Here is an 18872-nt window from a genome sequence, read left to right as displayed (position 1 = left end):
CCTTGGTTTCAAGATCTACAAATGTTCTTCTTTCCAATAGTTATAGAACTGCAGTTGACCTACCTCAAAGCACTTGGGATTGCTATGTTGCCTTGAGCCCCACCACCATACCATCCCTTTAGAAATACGTTGCCACTCAGTTGGACATTGAAAGGGAGAGGAAATACAGTTTTAAGGAGTAGCTTAAGTGAGTTTTCTACCATCATCAAATCCTCAACCCCCACAGAAATGAGTTGTCCTCCAGAACTGCCAGAGAGGTTGTGGGTTAGCTAATAATACTATCATATAGTCACTGGGAAACTCAATGCATTCCTTCCACCACCAAGAACTTGGGAAAACCCTGAAACTTGCAAGCGCTCTGCTCCACCATTCTCCTTCCGTATGCACTGAGATGTGTTGACCACAGTCCTCCAATCAACTATAAGAAACATCCAGAACCCTATGAGAAGACACAGGACTCAGTGGGAACCACAGGAGGTGGTGAGGGGGCCACAGCATTTGCATACACAAACTATTTATTAGATTAGTACATTATGTATTCTGGCTACCCCAGAGTGTAAGAAATGGCTTTCAAAAAGGCAATGGATGTTGATGCATGTAAGTGCACATGTGTGTCAGAGCTAGCCATAGCATTAGGTAGAGAGGTGCATCCACCTTGGGCAGGTGGCTATGGCTGTCACAAAAAGACAGCAAACTATTGTCATTTTTACAGCCAGGGAAGAAAGAAACAAGGGTTTTCATGGAATTTCCCACCCAGGTACAAAAATAACTTTGTGACTAAGCACCTTTTCTTGGCTGGAAGCAGGACTTTTGCTAATACAGAACAAAAAATGATACCCCCTTGCCCCACCCCCACCAAACCAAGTCAAAGTAACCCAAATTATTTTGGCACACGAGGCAGAAAATCATACAAGTGCTTCTCCCTGGGAACAAAAATGCAATAAGGAATTAAACAACTGGCAATTTGCAGTCTTTTCATGAAACCCCAAATCAGCTGGTCTTGGTTGGGAGGGGGAGCCATTTGCTGCTCTGTCAAAGGAAGCAAATTGTCTGGGGTGTGTTTAAATATCCACCATCCAGCTTACATGGGGATTACATGCCCAAGTAATTCAGTCATGATCCAGCAATGTGTTCTGGTCTAGACCATTCACTGGGCCCAAGAGGGACCCAACTACATCTACCACTCAAGCATCTTGCAGCCGCACTGGTGCTCACAACATCAACTTCACTCACTCCCAATAACCACAGCAAAGCACTAGCTTCCCTCAAACACCAGTGGCTGCCCTGCCCAGGGCAACTTTGTGTGTGACCAGCAAGACACTTTTCCCATATGTGTGACAACCTGGTCCTATGCCTCTGAAACAACTCCCAAGGCACCGGGGGAAGGAAACGGCATTCCTAAAATGATGTAGACTAGAGGACAGGTGTTGTGGCAAGCATGAAGCTCTTTGGCAGATCATGCATCATTTTTCTATGACCATGTGGAAGGCTCACCAGTAATCTAATCACCAGTAATCTAATTTCTATACTGCTTTATATTGTTAAGGAAAAACCCTCAATGTAGTTTACAGCCTACATTAAAACACCAAATAAAACAATCCAAAATAAAACAATACCAAAGAAAGTCAGATATAAAGTATACATAAAGATTAACAGGAAACTAAAATATTATACATTTCAAAATAAGACATTGCAAAGGAGGTCAGCCACAGAATGAGCATTGCATGCAGCAAAGTGAACAAAAAAAATCTGAAAAACGGTAAATCACGATTAGATTAATTGCCAGGGGCATTTAGGCAGACAATACATTTGACAGCACCAAAATACTGCGTGGCAGAAGAGAGCGGGGGCGTCTCCCATTGTTTCGCCGCAACCTATTCTGGGTCTCCCGGTGTTTCCAGCCGGCGCCGCGCAGGATTCCAAGGAATCCCCGTCCAGTCCAGAAGCCAAGGCGCGCGCGCCTCGCGAACCGGGCGTCGGAACCGGGCGAGAGGAGGCGAAGCCCTTGCTGGCGCGTCCCGCTTTCCGCCCGTCAGATGGATGAAGGGGGCTCCTTGCCGAGCGGCCACTCGCTCAGCTGGCGGGGAGCCTCGGAAGAAGTCTGAATCGGCAACCCGTCGCCCTCGGGTTAACTCTTCCGCTGCCGGAGTCGGGCCCCGAGACATGCCCGGGACATGCCCTGGGGTCGGGTCCCCCCTGCCGCCTCCCCAGTCTGACACGTGACTGCAATCCCCCCCCCCCAAAGCCCCACATTCTTTTCTTTCGCCGGCCGGGGGAGCCGCACTTACGCTGCTGTTCTCGCCCGTCCAGTGCACCATCGCCTGGTTGTGCGCCGCGTCGCCTTTCAGCACGAAGGAGGTGGTGAGCAGCGAGGCCGCCTCGGGAGCTCCCCCGCCGCCGGCGCGACCCCGCAGGCCGCCCGCCTCGTCCCGCGGGCTGCCGCGTCTCTGGCGCCCGCTCCGGTCCGGCGGGCGCGCCGCCCAGGAGGCGCCCAGCGCGAGCAGCAGCAGCAGCAAGCGGAGCGGGGCTGCCCGGCCCGACGCCCCTCCGCGCGCCCCGGCAGCCGCTGCTGGCGCCATGCTCGGCCTCCGCTGCGCCGCCGCTGCCGCCGCCGCCGCCGGGCAGGGATGCGAGTCTGGCAGGCGAGGCGGGCGCGGAGGCGGAGGACGGCAGGGAGCGAGCCGAGATGGAGGCGGGAGCGCGGCGCGGACGCGCGGCGTGGGAAACAACGTGCCAGCGGGGCTTCCACGCCCAGGCCAGGCGCAGCGCCGCCCTCTGCCGGCCGGACCCGCCGAGCCCCGGAGCCCGACCGACCGACCGCCTTCCCCGACGGCTGCTGGCAAGCGGACGGGAGCCCCGCGCCCGGCGCCTCCTCGGCCTCTGCTTGCCACCGAGGGCGAGGGGAGGCGGCTGCCTCAGGCAGCAGGATCCACAGGGGCAGCTTCGCCCGTCGGGGAAATTCGCTTCCTCCACTAGAGGCAGATTTGGGGCGCCTCACCCGCCCCGAGCCAAGGGAGTACAAAATAATGATAACGATGCCTATTTATTCTATTTTGCCTATTTATTCTATTTTGTCCTCACTCAGGGTGGGGGCCATATTACCAAAGTCCGCCCCGGCCCCCACCTCAATGGGATTTGAAATCCAATAAATTCCTGTCCGTACTGAGTAAGCCCCTCAAGCCCTAAAAGCAGAGGTCCCATAGCGCTGGGTGATACCAACTTTTCAACATCGTGATAGTGATGTTGTGATACGGTAGCGATATATTGCAATGTTGAAAAGCAGAGGGAGGAACAAGCAGCATTGGCCCCCGTCAGAAACTGGGGTGCAACCGTCAAATCTCCCCCAACTGCCATAGCTGTCAACGTTTCCCTTTTTTTAAGGGAAATTCCGTTATTCCGAATAGGGTTCCTTGCAAGAAAAGGGAAAAGTTGACAGCTATGCCCGCCGCCAGCGCCTGGCACAGGGAGGAGGCAGCAACAGGCGGAGAAGGAAAATAAGGCGCAGGCAAGCCCCAGCCACAAGACACAGTCGGGTGAAGGTGCCATCGCGCTCTGGCTCTCAGGCTGGGCCTGCACAATGTAATGATACATCACCACAGGGGCAGACTTTAGTAATCTTTCATAACGGGTGTCAGCCTGAATAAAATATTGAGGGGGGGCAGGTAGGCCCCACCTCACATCATCATCATCATCATCATAATTACGAACCTCACATAATTTATCACACGCCACACCACACACACCCCATTTAAATGTCAAAGCCCATCAACTTCGGGGGGCTCAGCCTGCTCAAATATTTTAGTTGTCCACCCTTCCATCATTGGGCTCAAAGCGGCATACGTGTCTCACCTGTTTTTAACCATAACAGCCCTCCCAGGTAGGCTATACCAAAAGGGTTGGCATGTGTGATGCCCACAACAAGGTCAGATCTATGATCAAACAAACCCAGCGCAAACAGGACATATTCTGTGGTGCTGTCACTCTCAAACGTGATAAGCATATACGGTACAGGTGTTACAGTAAGATAGACTAATGTCGTATAAAATATACAACTCACTTCATAGATATTGCAAGGAAGTGTGAAATAGTCCTGAACAACAAAGTTCCAGTTCAGTACAATATATTTTTCAAGTTGCATTTAACTAATGTAATTCCTCCTGCTACAACTTCCATCTCCAAAAAATAATTCCTATAATGCATTATTTCTATTTAATATCAAGCTACAACATAACTATAATCCATTAGCACTTACCATCTGAGTGCTAAACAGATTTCAGCAATGACCAACCCAACTCAATCTTTTTCCTTTATATCACCTGCTTTTCACAATATTAACTGGAGGAAAGAAAGATTGCAACTTCAGACTAAATGAATTTATGCCAGCCTTAACAGCTGCTCCGCGAATAAGACAATCAATAAAGCATTTTAAAGAACCAGCCACTTTTCTACATGGGTTTGTAATTAAGTATGTGAAAGTAGATGTTACATCAAATAAACCTCATTACAAATAGGCAAATAAATCACATTTTCCATTCATCCCATTAGGGATAATTGTCTACAAAGTTTAAAAAATCCAAAATGCTTCTCTTTGGGAAAATGGAGCCTAGATACTTTTTTCCTTTATGAATAGATGCATGAACTTGTTCAGTTGCTTTGAATCTTATATCTTCAGGTGTGCAGTTACATTTTTTTAAAAAATTGTTTTAATAGAGCCTCAGGCCCCCATTTGTAGCATAGTGATGATAATGTAAAATTCAGTTAAAGTACTAGAAAATGTTTGTGAAGAAATAGTGAAATAAATAGCTCCACTTGATCAAGGTGTCTCATTTTTCAGTTATGCTGCCCTCATTCAGAAGCTCCCCCGCATTGTCATCATCTAGCAGAACAATGTCCATATGCTTATTGGTAACTCCTTTGTCCCAAAACTGAAGGTACTTTAGCTGTGGACCGCGGGTGACCTGCTCACCAGTAGGACATATTGAAAAGGCCAGGCACATGAATCTGTATTAATTTATATATACCTTATATGCCAAAATGGAGAGATCATTGGTACAATTCAGGTGTGGGAAACATTTGGCTCTCTTGCTCTGTCTATGTTGCTGAACTACAACTCCCATAATCCCTGGCCATGCTTACTGGGGTTGATGGGAGTTATTTTGCTATTATTATTTATTATATTTGTATACCACCCTATAACCACAGGTCTCAGGGAGGTTCATAGAGTTGTAAATCGACATCTGCAGAGCCCAAGGTTCCCCATACCTTGTATGAGAGATTGGCAGAGAGATTAGCATATTTCATTGTAAAAAGTCCCCTGGAGAAAGTTGTAAAAGGAGGGATAGCTGTCTCTTGTATTTTTATTTTTATAAAAATACTAACAAACTTGAAAAATAGGTTTCAGCCTAGTGCATCTTGCATTTCAGAATAAAATAATATGTCCACACACTGCATCTTTAAAATTTATTTTGAGCATTTGTACCCTAATCTTCTTCCTTTGGACTTCCAGAGTGACTTACATACAATTAAAACAAGGCAGTCTCTGCCCTCAGGCTTACCATCTTACAAAAACAACACGCAAGGGAAAAGGGGCAAGGAGGGAAAAGGAAAACGCAAGCACAGTGGTTCTGATAATGAGCACCTGGACCAGCTCAGGGGCAGAAGGTGCCTGATGCAGCTGGCCTTTCAGCAGAGCTGGTGGAAGGAGCCCTGCTTCCCATCTCTCCCACTGAGGGAGGAGCCTGGGGGAATGGTTGGTGGCAGGTGAAAAGGGCCCCTCCAGACAAACGCAAGCGTGAGTTGATCCGGCATGCTGAGAAGGCCAGTTGTGGGTGGTTATGAGATGATGGTTGGAGCCTGGTCAAGGAGCACAGAAGAAAGTGGTATGTGTATGCAACTGAGAGTAACAATACACTGGGCTTCCACACTGGAAGTTGCCATACGTGGTATCTCCCGTACAGGTCCTCTTCTTCAGGGGATTTTAGTCCGGGTGGATTTTTTGAATTTGCCAAAATGCCTTGAGTTTTTGGAAACGGAGCCAGAAAGTGTGCATGAGAGTATCACTCCGCACTTTTTCCTTTCTCTATGGATGTGCCCAGCTCTCTGTACAAAGACTTGCTTTGCAAGCTGAGCCAGGATATATGCATGCAAGGATCACTCTCAACCTTTTTCTATCTCTGTGGTGCACCTGCAAGGTGAATATTGGGATTGGGCTCATCCACCGGCAAATCCAAGGCTGCTACTTAGAGGAAAGACTCCATGAGGGGGTCTCTCTCTCTGCCTCCCCTTCTCTCTCCCCCCCCCCCCCCGGTGTCCGGGTCTCTCGTATACTCTGCGTGGCTCAATGCCAGAATCCCCAGCCCACCCTCGTGCTTTGATTGCAATTAAGTGGACTCCATTTCGCAATATTAGAACGTTAAAAAGTAGAGACATCACCTTGCCAACAAAGGTCTGTATAGTAAAAGCTATGGTTTTCCCAGTAGTGATGTATGGAAGTGAGAGCTGGACCATAAAGAAGGCTGATCGCCGAAGAATTGACGCTTTTTAATTATGGTGCTGGAGGAAACTCTTGAGAGTCCCATGGACTGCAAGAAGATCAAATGCATCCATTCTTAAGGAAATCAGCCCTGAGTGCTCACTGGAAGGACAGATCGTGAAGCTGAGGCTCCAATACTTTGGCCACCTCATGAGAAGAGAAGACTCACTGGAAAAGACCCTGATGTTGGGAAAGATGGAGGGCACAAGGAGAAGGGGACGACAGAGGACGAGATGGTTAGACAGTGTTGCAGAAGCTACAAACATGAATCTGACCAAACTGCGGGTGGCAGTGGAAGACAGGAGTGCCTGGCGTGCTCTGGTCCATGGGGTCACGAAGAGTCGGACACGACTGAACGACTAAACAACAAAAGGATAAGAAAGAGAGAGCTCTCTCAGTTCTTTGTCTAAGGCCAATGGGCATTTGGAGAGCTGGTGTGGAGAAGATCCAAATCACCTGGGGCACCTCTAAACGCAATTCTTGAATGTAAGTTAAATACACATCTCATGTAATGTCAGGGAAAGCCCCCCCCCCCCATTTTTGTGTGTTAGCAGACAGAAGAACCTAGCAAAGAAAGTGCTGGAAGTTGGAGAGGTGGAAAAGAGTGGAGGAAATGGCTGAAGCACCCCATTTCCCCCAAAAAAACCTTTGTTCCTTTCCTTTGATCACTGTACTGCTTGGATCTTCATATTGTATTTCTTTTTGCCATTATACAAACCCCCAAACCAAGGAGATAAGTAAGGATACAACTTTTAGAAGACATCTGAAGGCAGCCCTGTATAGGGAATGTTTGAAATGTTTAATGTTTTATTATGTTTTTATATATGTTGGAAGCCACCCAGAATGGCTGGGGCAAGCCAGTCACATGGGTGGGGTATAAATATTAATTATTGAATAGGATGTCTATTTTCATCAGAGAAATGTTGGAACGTATGGTGTATGTGCACCATGGAAAGCGAGGGGGCTCCACCATCAGAAAGTGAGGCTGGGCGCTTGTCCATTCAAGCATGGGCTTCAAGGAAACTCCAGACAGAACCTTAGAGAAGATATTTGCAGCGATTGTGCCCTGTGAAACAGTTTGTTATGCACAGTGGGACATAACTTTACAGTTGTGATGGGTCTGTGGGTGTGGATGCTGAAGCAAGTGGCCTGAACCATTCAACACCCTTTCCCCCCTCTCTCCCCCAGGCCAGAACTCTCAGCTCCTGTGGAGGATGTGGGCAGTAGCCAAAACAGAGCCAGGGACCTACCTGTGGCTGAGGTAGCAGAGGTTTGCACAGAGAATGAAGGTGATGGTTCTGTGCCACTGGAGCATCTGTGGAAGCTGCCTGACCAGCTTGAGGGGATCACTTGCTCACCTTGTGTCTTGGAGGCAGCTGGTTCTGCTCCTTGTGACTGTGGTGGCCCCAACTAGCACTCTTGGGGCTCCCTGAAGGGGATTAGGACTGCCCCCCTGCTGTGATTGTGTGAGCAACCATGGTGCTTATTATAATTCCCCCCTCTTTTGCACACAAGGATGCCAAGAACCAGTCTATCAGCTGCCTTGCTGGACGCTGTGGCAGATATTTGGCAGGGCCCCTTTCTTCAGGATGCCAGAGTGCCAACAGCAGAACCCATAGAAGACCCACACAACCAATGCCTTTGCCACCAGTCAAATAATTGGTTTACAAACTTAATCCGTTCCGGAAGTCCATTCTTAAACCAAAGCATTCTTAAACCAAGGCGTGCTTTCCCATAGCAGCAGGGGACTCAATTTACAAATGGAACACACTCAACAGGAAGCAGAACATGTTCTGCTTCCAAGGCAAAGTTCACAAACCAAAACACCTACTTCCGCATTTGCAGCTTTCTTAATCCAAGTTGTTCATAAACTAAGCTGTTCTTAAAGCAAGGTACCACTGTACATGCCTGTACATGTTCACCCCTTGGATGTATGGAGAGCCCCTCTGTGGATGTAGTCCCCATGTTGCATGGGCTAATGTTTAAAATTCCCCAGCATGGTTAGCTTTTTTCATCCCTCCCTCAAGTCCATGGGAATATGAGGGTGAGAACGTATTTTGCTCACATACCCATGACATACCTTTCCACCTCACAACAATGCACTGCTGCTCTGTCTTAATAAAGATCCTATCCCTGCTTACAAGTAAGACCATCTGCTGTTGTGTTTTGGGACGGGAGCCAGGACACCCTTTTTGCTTCATAAGCAAGGGCCTCTAGGCTGATCAGAAGAAGAACACAAGGTGATAATGATGCCCACAGGGCTCATGAGTGAAGTTCCCATGGGGTTGCAGGCTGTCAAAAGAGTCAGAGAGGAGAATGATGGGTTCTGAGAAGAAAATCAATGGCAGGCGCTGAGTAAAATGTCATGTGTGAGAAATCAATGAGAAGGCTTATGTGAAAAATTATCCTTATTGACAATGAATTCTGGAAGAACTGACACAAATAAGCTCCAAGGTACACTATGTTCTTTTCAGGAGTAACTTCATGTCTATTGAGGCTTAGTGTGTATGTTTGTTTTTAAATTAGTAGGGTTTCAGTATCTTTCAGTTGATTCCTCTGGTCATTTAGATGGATCTTACTTTTTACATGGGAAGAAAGGAAGGAAGGAAGGAAGGAAGGAAGGAAGGAAGGAAGGAAGGAGGGAGGGAGGGAGGATCCCACACAATAGACTATTTCCACATGTCTGCTATGTGCATTCTCCACCCCAACCCCCATATTTGTTGACCCTCTTAGGGCCATTTCTCACAACAATGTCTGTGTGTGGTGGCCATGAGAAAACAGCAGCTCAAGCTGATTTCTACCAATCACTTGTTGAACACACTGCTAAATCCTGCTGCCACGTGCCAGATTGGGTTTTTGCACATCACTGCCACTAATCCTCATTTAGAGTGAGTTCAGTGTTAGAAACTAAGATATGAAAGCTAGGAGCTAAATGGCACCTCAAACCTAGGTTATGGGCACCACAACAGAATGTCTAGGTGCATTTTTTATAAGAATAATACAAAGCTGAAAATGAATGAACTGCAGCTAAAATCTTATGTTCATTTTTTCACATGGTCTAGCCTTCATCTGAAGAATGCAAAAAATGAAGCCATGCTTCCCCAGCCCGCCCCACTAATATTCTTATGAGGGTCCCTCAAAACACCTCCTTTCTGTAAGGCCAGCTGAGAGGTAGAACCTGTCAGCTTGCCTGACGCTGCAGCAATCTCTTGGAAGTCTTCAGTGGCAGTTTTAATCTGAAATCTTAGGCGCAGTCCTGCGCCCAGAGCTCACAAATGCTTGGGCTAATTAAATTCCCAGTCGCAAAATGCACCTAGAACAATGGGAGTTTTGAACGCTGAGTAGGTTGCACTAACATACCAGAAGCTGAATCTAGTCTGTAGAAGGATGGGGGTCAGCAAACTGAGCTTCCATTCTAGAAAGACAACGGCCTTGTCTGGGAAATAGGTCAGTTCTGGATGGGGCTGCATTCCTTTCTGAAGGAAAAAGTCTGCAACTTGGGGAAACTTCTTAATCCATCTTTGTCACTACAGCTGACCTCTGGGACAAGGAGTGCCTTCTATCAACTTTGGCTGGTATACCAGCTGCAACCAATACTGACCCACAGTGGTCCATGCATTGGTAACTCCCTCTAACATTTCTCTGATAAAAACAGGGACATCCTCTTCCATAATAATAACTTTATTCTTTATACCCCACCCATATGACTGGGTTGACAGCTTCCAACATATATAAAAACATAATAAAACATTAAACATTTAAAAAAACTTCCCTATGCAGGGCTGCCTTTAGATGTCTTCTAAAGGTGGTATACTTACTTATCTCCTTGACTTGGGGATTGCATAACTCCGTGCCCTCCAACATTTCTCTGATGAAAATAAAGGTAAAGGTACCCCTGCCCGTACGGGCCAATCTTGACAGACTCTAGGGTTGTGCGCCCATCTCACTCAAGAGGCCGGGGGCCAGCGCTGTCCGAAGACGCTTCCGGGTCACATGGCCAGCGTGACAAGCTGCATCTGGCGAGCCAGTGCAGCACATGGAAACGCCGTTTACCTTCCCGCTAGTAAGCGGTCCCTATTTATCTACTTGCACCCGGGGGTGCTTTCGAACTGCTAGGTTGGCAGGCGCTGGGACCGAACAGCGGGAGCGCACCCCGCTGCGGGAATTCGAACCGCCAACCTTTCGATCGGCAAGTCCTAGGTGCTGAGGCTTTAACCCACAGCGCCACCCGCGTCCCCCTATGAACTGATGAAAATAGGGACGTCCTAAGGAAAAGTGGGACGTTCCAGGATCAAATCAGAAACTGGTATGGCTTCTGTAGTGGGGTGTGGGAGCTTTTTAAAAAAATCACATCTGGCAACCAATGTTCCCCTTTGGTTTCAGATGGGTAAAGGTAAAGGGACCCCTGACCATTAGGTCCAGTCGCGGACGACTCTGGGGTTGCGGCGCTCATCTCACTTTATTGGCCGAGGGAGCTGGCGTACAGCTTCCGGGTCATGTGGCCAGCAAGACTAAGCTGCTTCTGGCAAACCAGAGCAGTGCATGGAAACATTGTTTACCTTCCCGCTGGAGCAGTACCTATTTATCTACTTGCACTTGATGTGATTTCGAACTGCTAGGTGGGCAGGAGCAGGGACCGAGCAACGGGAGCTCACCCTGTTGCTGGGATTTGAACTGCCAACCTTCTGATCGGCAAGCCCTAGGCTCTGTGGTTTAGACCACAGCGCCACCTGCGTCTAAAAAGTCTAAAAAGCCTGGGACACAACTTTCACAGCCCTCTAGTGGCTATGGTGGCTCATTTACCAGAAGTACAGTAATGTATTTAGCATTAACTCTGGAAGTGTATGCTCGATTTTGACCAAACTAAGCCTCCTAAAGCAAAATATACATCAAGATTACCCCTCCCCATCATACAACCAAAGAATCACATGATTTATAGACTTGGAAGGTATCCCCAAAGGTCATCCAGTCCACCCCACTGCAAATATTACCATAAAACCTTCATCCCCTGTTATTTAATCTAACAGCATCAAACATGAAAGAAAAGAAAATGCTCAGAGTGTACTTCATGTTTCAGAAAGAGAAGCACGCCCCCCCACTGTATCTAGGTCACATGATTCACACTGTCACAAAAGATATATATATATATATATAATATATAGATAGATAGATAGATAGATATAGATAAATTGTCTCATCTGGGCCTGAGTGTTACATATAATTGAGTGCAAGAAATATCAGCCGCAGTAACAAATGTACTGTGTAAACAATACATGAAAATGGTGTGCCCCCGCCCAAACAGTGTCAATATTGTTGCTGTTGTTGTTGTTTGTTTTATTTATACCCCTACCCATCTAACTGGGTTTCCCCAGCCACCCTGGGCGACTTCCAGCACATACAGTATAAAAGCATAATAAAATGTTGAACATAAAAAACTTCCTGATACAGGGCTCTTTTCAGATGTCTTCTAAAACTTGTAGAGTTCTTTACCTCCTTAACATCCAGTGGGAGGGTGTTCCACAGGGAGGAATAAAAATACTTCACTAACTGACCAATCGTGTTGCAGATATCTTGGTTTTGCCCACACCCCCCCAAGCCTGACTACGCCCATGTTTCTGAGCTATGCTTTTTGAAGCCTACGGCATGTATAGTGTGTCTCTTTGTGAGGAGAAAACTCAGGTTTCAAGCCATGATGGCAGTAGTTTCTTCTGGACTCTGTGCTGTTCATACATACAAGCCTTATGAGGAATGGTTGAGGGAGCTGGGTGTGTTTCGCCTGGTAAAGAGGAGACTGAGAGGAGCTACTGAAGATGGAGCAAGCTTGTTTTCTCCTGCTCTGGAGGGTAGGACCCAAACCAATGGATTCCAACTAAACCTCCGTAAGAACTTTCTGACAGTAAGACCTGTTGGAGTCCCTTGAAAGGTGGTGGACTCTCCTTCCTTTGAGGTTTTTAAGCAGAGGTTGGGTGGCCGTCTGGCAGGCATGATTTGGTTGTGATTCCTCCATTGCATCAGGTTGGACCAGATGACCCTTAGGACCCCTTGCAACTTTACCATTCTAAATTTTGTTCAGTGCCCACATATGACATTGCCTTAATCAGAATGCCATCACATATTATTTACAATTTAATCTGGATTTACCACAGACAACCCAGTAACACACACACACACACACACACAGCTCGCTGAAAACAGTAAACCCATTTTAAAAGCAGGGGTGGGATGAGATTGTGTTATGATGCGTACGTGGTCATTCTGTGAACGCTGCAAAAACAGTTGCGTGTGTCAGCCACACGGAGTTCACAGGTGCAGCAATAAAACTGCTAGCAGATTTGCAAACCTAGTATGGTTTCCAATTGGAAGGGGGACTGCATGTTGAGATTCCTGCATTGCAGGGGGTTAGACTAGACGACCCTCGGGAATCCTTTACAATTCGATAATTCTAGGAAACTACCGCATGGAAGCCCCCCCCCCCCGTCTAGTTTTCGGTTTAATTTGACTTCTCCATTTAACACTGTGAGAGCGATAATGCCCCACATCTGGGAATAATGGACTGCACTGGCACTCTTTTAAAATGCTGAAAAAAAATAAAACCCGAGTAAGTCCTGAGTGGGAAAGAACAGGAACTCTTTCTACGACTTCACTTTATTTTGGCATGCAGGCATCTGGAGGCGTCTAAGCGCCAGTGCGCTAAAAAATATTAACAATAAATTCGTAGATTTCTCAGTTGTTGCCTAACCCTTCTGCGTTGGCCGAGCAAGCACGCGTCTGACTGAGCCCGCAAGTTAAATGCCAGGGTGAGTCTAATTATTAGATCTAGAGCTGCCCTTTGCTCGGCTCTCGCCAGCCTCGCAATTAACTCGCTTTCGAAAGGCGAACTGCAGGCCCCGGATGTCGACATACCTTTTTATTCCCGCCCTCTCACGCACGTAGTTCCGAGGGCGTGGCTGATTGGCTGCATGGTCAGGGAAGAGGAGAACTCCGGTCGACCTGCCTGGTGATTGGGCAGAGGCTGTTGCTGAGGTGGTCGCTGATTGGTTACATGGCCCAATCTGCCGGCTCGACCTGCCTGCTGATTGGGCGGAGGCGGTTTCCGTTGGTGCGTTTGGGGTGGGGGAGGGGAGGAGGCCGAGCGGCAATATGGCGGCGGCGGCGGCGAGAGCGGCGCGGTCGGTGTGGCGGCTGGCGGGGCTGGCGGCGTTGCCGGGGCGAGGCGCCTTTCTCGCTCCACAGCACCCGCAGCGGTAAGGCGGCAAAGGCGGCAGGACTTCGCCCTGGGGGAAAGGCCGGGAGGGCTCCGCGTGCCTGAGGCGAAGAGGCAGGAGGCGGGAAGCCGGGCCCACAGCCCCACGGTCCCCCCGTATCCCCCCCCCCCCGTCCCGGAATCTGTTTTTAATTATTTTACATGTTTTCCGTTCGTCGCATTTAATCCCTCGTTTCCCTCCAAGGGACTTAAGGTAGTTCTCTCCCCGCCCCACAACCGCCCTGTGAGGCAGGCTGGGCAGAGAGGAGGGGGCTCCTGCCCCCAAGGTCACCCCAGGGAGTTTCACCAGCCCAGAGTCGGAATTTGAACCGTGGTCTCGCTCAGGTCCTACTCCATGACGTCACGCAGCCTGTCTTACTCCGGGAGGAGGTATCTTTCCCGGTTTAATTTCTCTGCGTGGACGGGGCGAATGGCTGCTATTTACCGCCCCCCCCCATTACCTTCTCTCTCTTTTTTTCTTTAGACAGTTGAATACTTTCAGATTCACCTTTGGCCGGTGCTTGGGGCAGTATTAAAAAAGCTTTTCAATACCCGATCCATCTTAATAGCAAATGACTTAATTCCTTTTGAGCAGGAATTGTCTACCTTGCACGTGCCAACGGGACGTTTTTGAAACCAACGTGGGCAATAGAGGGTATTGGTTCATTTAAATATGCTGGTACAGTGGTACCTCGGGTTAAGTACTTAATTCGTACCGGAGGTCCGAACTTAACCTGAAACTGTTCTTAACCTGAAGCGCCACTTTAGCTAATGGGGCCTCCTGCTGCTGACGCGCTGCCAGAGCACGATTTCTGTTCTCATCTTGAAGCAAAGTTCTTAACCTGAAGCACTATTTCTGGGTTAGCAGAGTCTGTAACCTGAAGCGTATGTAACCTGAAGCGTATGTAACCCGAGGTACCACTATACTTTAGAGCAGAGCTCACCATCCCCAGGTGAAACATAAAGGAGGAACAGTATAAGACTCTTTCATCCTGTATTTTATCTTCTATAAATAATAAATAACAATACTGTATAGATCTTTTAACTAAATGTGAACTAGCCCTAACTTTCCTGGGAGAGTTATGTGCTTGGCTGTGTTTTGCAGCAATACTGTTCATTGTAGACAAGGAATCTGTGGCCTTCCAGATGTTGCTGGACTGGAACTCCCATGATCCCTGACTGTTGTCCTTACTAGCTGGAGCTGGTGGGAGTTGGAGGCTGACAGCAACTGGAGCACTACAGGGGAACCCCACCTGCTGTACATATCTGGAAGTGATTCCTGCTGGGAAGGTGGTGAAATTTATGAGAAGACACTTAAAAGGACTGTGCTGCACACCTGTTCTTCAAAAATTAGTCAAACTTTGAAAAAACTTATATGATTATACACTTTTTTCTAGGTAACTAATTCTGTTCCTAATGGAGAAGTAGTGGGGCCTGTTTATGCATGATTAAATATTAAAATGTCAAGTTGTTTGAAGGAAGGTTATCCCTCTTTTTTATGTGGTTTTAAAAATATTTATGTTTTTATTGGTATCTGCATACCAGTCTGTCACCACCACAAGGGATATGGACTGGAAGGATGTGCTGCAAAAACTGCATTGTGGTTCTTGAAGACTGAGAACCTACGTAGACATTCCTTTTCCAAGAAAAAAACCCCAAAAGGGTTATTGGATTGGCCTCCCATTATATATAATCTTTTACTGTTAGTATAGTGTTTTGCCGCATGGAATTGTATTCAGTGTGGTGCTAAAAAAATCATTCTAGCAGCATTCATTTTTGCTTGTCTGATGGAATAACCACCCCTCCCCTCCCTATACAGTGGTACCTCGGGTTACATTCGCTTCAGGTTACAGACTCCGCTAACCTAGAAATAGTACCTCAGGTTAAGAACTTTGCTTCAGGATGAGAAAAAAAATTGTGCTCCAGTGGCACGGCGGCAGCAGGAGGCCCCATTAGCTAAAGTGGTGCTTCAGGTTAAGAACAGTTTCAGGTTAAGAACGGACCTCCGGAACGAATTAAGTACTCAACCCGAGGTACTACTGTATACTATTCTGGGGATTCTGATGAATCATGACCCTCCAGAGAAGATTTGGGGATAAGAGGTGGCAATGTGCTGGTGGCCTCTTGTACTCAGTCTTTAAAAGTTGCTTTGAGTTTTACTGAACCTGATATTGTTTCAGGACTTCTCAGCTGCTTTGCATAGTGACACAGGAGAAGGGCACTGGACCAAACTTGGAAGAAGAGCCAAACCAGACTCAACATGAACAAAAATCTAATACTGGCTCTGCTGAAAAGATGTTAATAGAGGAAAAGGCCAAACTAGAAGAACAATTAAAAGAGATTACTGTAAGACTCCTTTTGGTTTATATATTTGTATAGCCCTCAAACAGCAGATAGATAGGATATGCATATTACTTTTCAGTAGTTTCCTTTAGCAATTGGGTCTTGAAAGTGCTAGCGTCAGAAAAGTGAGAATGTATATATAACTTAAATGACTTGAGACTACCTGAGCTCTGTACATGCGGTCATTAATTTCCCCCCACTGGTGAACTAAAGTTGGATTTCATCTTTGTCTAAAAAGGGAATGGTTAGGTTTTTACCATGTATCTAGTTAATAAAAAAAGAGGAATAGGACTTTTATCTTGTTTACTTAAATGGGCCCTGGGGGCACAAAAATAGGAGTGTCTCATGGTTTGCTGATATTGCTCTTAATATTGCCAGATAATTGTAGGATTTAACAACATAGCAAATGGCTGAAGTAATATCTCTCCCTTTATATTTCTGTCTTGCTTTTAACCATTATCCCCTCACTTGTGGGTCACAACATTTATAAAGTTCTATTAAAAACCTGACACATCACAAATTCAGTGTATCACTGGGAGGAAAAGACAGCCCTTTTGATCCAGGAGCACAGTTAGGATGGTGTGTCTCCATTTCCTGGGAGTTTTTAACATAGGCAGTTGGTTTTACATTTCCCCTGTTTATTTTCCCCCTTGTCCAGGACAAGTATAAACGTGCCCTGGCAGATGCAGAAAATCTAAGACAAAGAACTCAGAAATTGGTAGAAGAAGCAAAGTTATATGGTAGGTATAGACTGTATTTGTTGTTACTGGCACTAGAATACCACATTAAACATAAATAAAAACTTAAGCTTGGAAATTCCAAAATGGTACTTCCACTCAGCTCATATGCTGTGCTGCTTCAAGAGATCTAGATACATACTTTTTCAGCTGGTACTTTGAATCAGTGAACATGATTCTTGTTTGGTTAGTAAGCATGAGAGAAAATATACAAGTGAGAGCAAGAACCTCTGTGGGCCGTTTTTGTGACATCATCATGGCACCAGGTAAAGCATTTCCCTTTGCACATGTGGTCTGAAGTCAAAAACAGCGCAGGCAAAGGCTTGGGTTTGCAGGTGCTGATGATCAGTTGATTGGTGGTACCTGGAAACCCTGCTTCCATTGCCCGGGTGATTTGAAGTCATACTTCACAGCACACAGGTAAACTGCAGTTTCACTTCCCCCACACTACTCTAAAGTCATATGTGTCAGGTGTGTGTGACTTGGGAAGCTGGCCTCAGATGCAAAATTAGGACCTCCGCTGAGCTTTAATAGGGATGACAGGTTGGAAATTCACCACTGATCTTAACTATAGGAAAAAGAATTTCACAAGGTGGAGATTGTTGCAGCTTGAATTGCTTACTGCTTTGCCAAATACCCCTTTCAGTTAAATTTTCATTGTCATTGTACAGAGCAGAAAAAATGCATGTTTATCATATACACTGGTACCTTATTAAAACTTAGGCTTGATGGTGGTTGTGAAAAGAGTTAAGTTACTTATAATTTTCTAGCTATAAGTTTTATGCCCCCAAATCGACAAATGTATCCAAATATATTTTCATTAACATAAGGGTAAATCTGAATTTAATGGAGATTCAGTCACACATCATTTTTGGTATTGGTAATACTTGATAATGTATCTTTAACCATATACATGCCTAAGCTTTGAATTCTGGAAAAAAATATAAAATTAATGGTTCCTTTCATTGTCTGATGAAATGTTGATGCATCTTTAAGGATTATCTGAAATTTTATTTGCTTTTCCTGTTTTAGGAATTCAGAGTTTCTGCAAAGATTTGCTGGAAGTTGCTGATGTTCTGGAAAAAGCAACTGAGAGTGTTCCCAGAGAAGAACTCAAGGATGAAAATCCACATCTCAAAAACCTTTACGAAGGTCTTGTCATGACTGAGGTTCAAATACAGAAAGTGTTCACCAAACATGGCTTGATGAAACTGAATCCTCTTGGAGCCAAGTTTGATCCCTATGAGCACGAAGCATTATTCCACGTTCCCATGGAAGGGAAAGAACCTGGCACTGTGGCTTTAGTATCCAAGGTGGGCTATAAGTTGCATGGCCGTACTTTGAGGCCTGCTTTAGTAGGTGTTGTAAAGGAACCTTAGCAGTCTAATCTTAGAGTGCCACAGAACCAATAGATGCCCAGATAAAGACTCACTAAACAGTGTGGGAGGCTAAACTAAACGGTGGAAGAAGCTTTAATACCAATGAAGCAATGTTGAAATGTGTTTTTAAAACGAATACCAATAATGTGGTGGGGAATGCAAAGTGAGTGGTATGAATTGCAAGCATGAGTCATCTGTGTCCCGTGAATAATATTATGGTGATTAATGAAAGGTATTCTGCATTGTAATTAGGCAATTTAGTAACAATAATGCAATGTAGATTGTTCAGAATGAATATCTGATCTTTTCAGTGTCGTGTTCTGTGTACAAATTAGCATTTTTGCTTATTCTTTTATGAATACAGAGTTGGACACCAGCCTAGTACTAACTTAAATAGCTTCTGTTCCCATGGAAAGCATCAAATTGTATGTCACATAACACAAGTATTTGGTATAAGTGCTGTTAGTCTTTTCTAAAATTAGGTTAGTATTGAATCACATTGCACGACCTTGAAATGACAATTGATCTAGAGATGTATTGAGACCATTACAAAGAAAAGAATAGCAAGTTCATTTAGTAACTGCTTGCAGACACACAACCAAACTAAGTGTTTTAAGAGTTCACAGACATCAGGTAGT

The 18872-nt window shown here is 46.1% G+C and overlaps 2 protein-coding genes across 2 annotated transcripts in view; one reads left to right on the top strand and one right to left on the bottom strand.

Moving 5' to 3' along the window:
* SORCS2 (sortilin related VPS10 domain containing receptor 2) overlaps positions 1-2612 on the bottom strand; it is a 122763-nt gene extending 120151 nt beyond the window's left edge. Inside the window, exon 1 of the mRNA XM_083448573.1 lies at positions 2289-2612. Within this exon, the coding sequence (XP_083304699.1) occupies positions 2289-2579 (291 nt within the window). The 5' untranslated portion in view covers positions 2580-2612. The remainder of the gene's footprint in view (positions 1-2288) is intronic.
* Positions 2613-13635: 11023 nt separating this feature from the next.
* Positions 13636-18529, top strand: GRPEL1 (GrpE like 1, mitochondrial). The gene is made up of 4 exons (XM_083448839.1): positions 13636-13776; positions 15956-16121; positions 16777-16858; positions 17888-18529. The coding sequence occupies exons 1-4, from the start codon at positions 13673-13675 to the stop codon at positions 18232-18234; spliced, it is 699 nt and encodes a 232-aa protein (XP_083304965.1). The 5' UTR covers positions 13636-13672; the 3' UTR covers positions 18235-18529.
* Positions 18530-18872: the final 343 nt, after the last annotated feature.

This window comes from Podarcis tiliguerta (assembly GCF_965153285.1).
Source record: "Podarcis tiliguerta genome assembly, chromosome: 7".
NCBI classification, from domain to species: Eukaryota; Metazoa; Chordata; class Lepidosauria; order Squamata; family Lacertidae; genus Podarcis; species Podarcis tiliguerta.
This window is presented reverse-complemented; position numbering and strand designations above follow the sequence as displayed.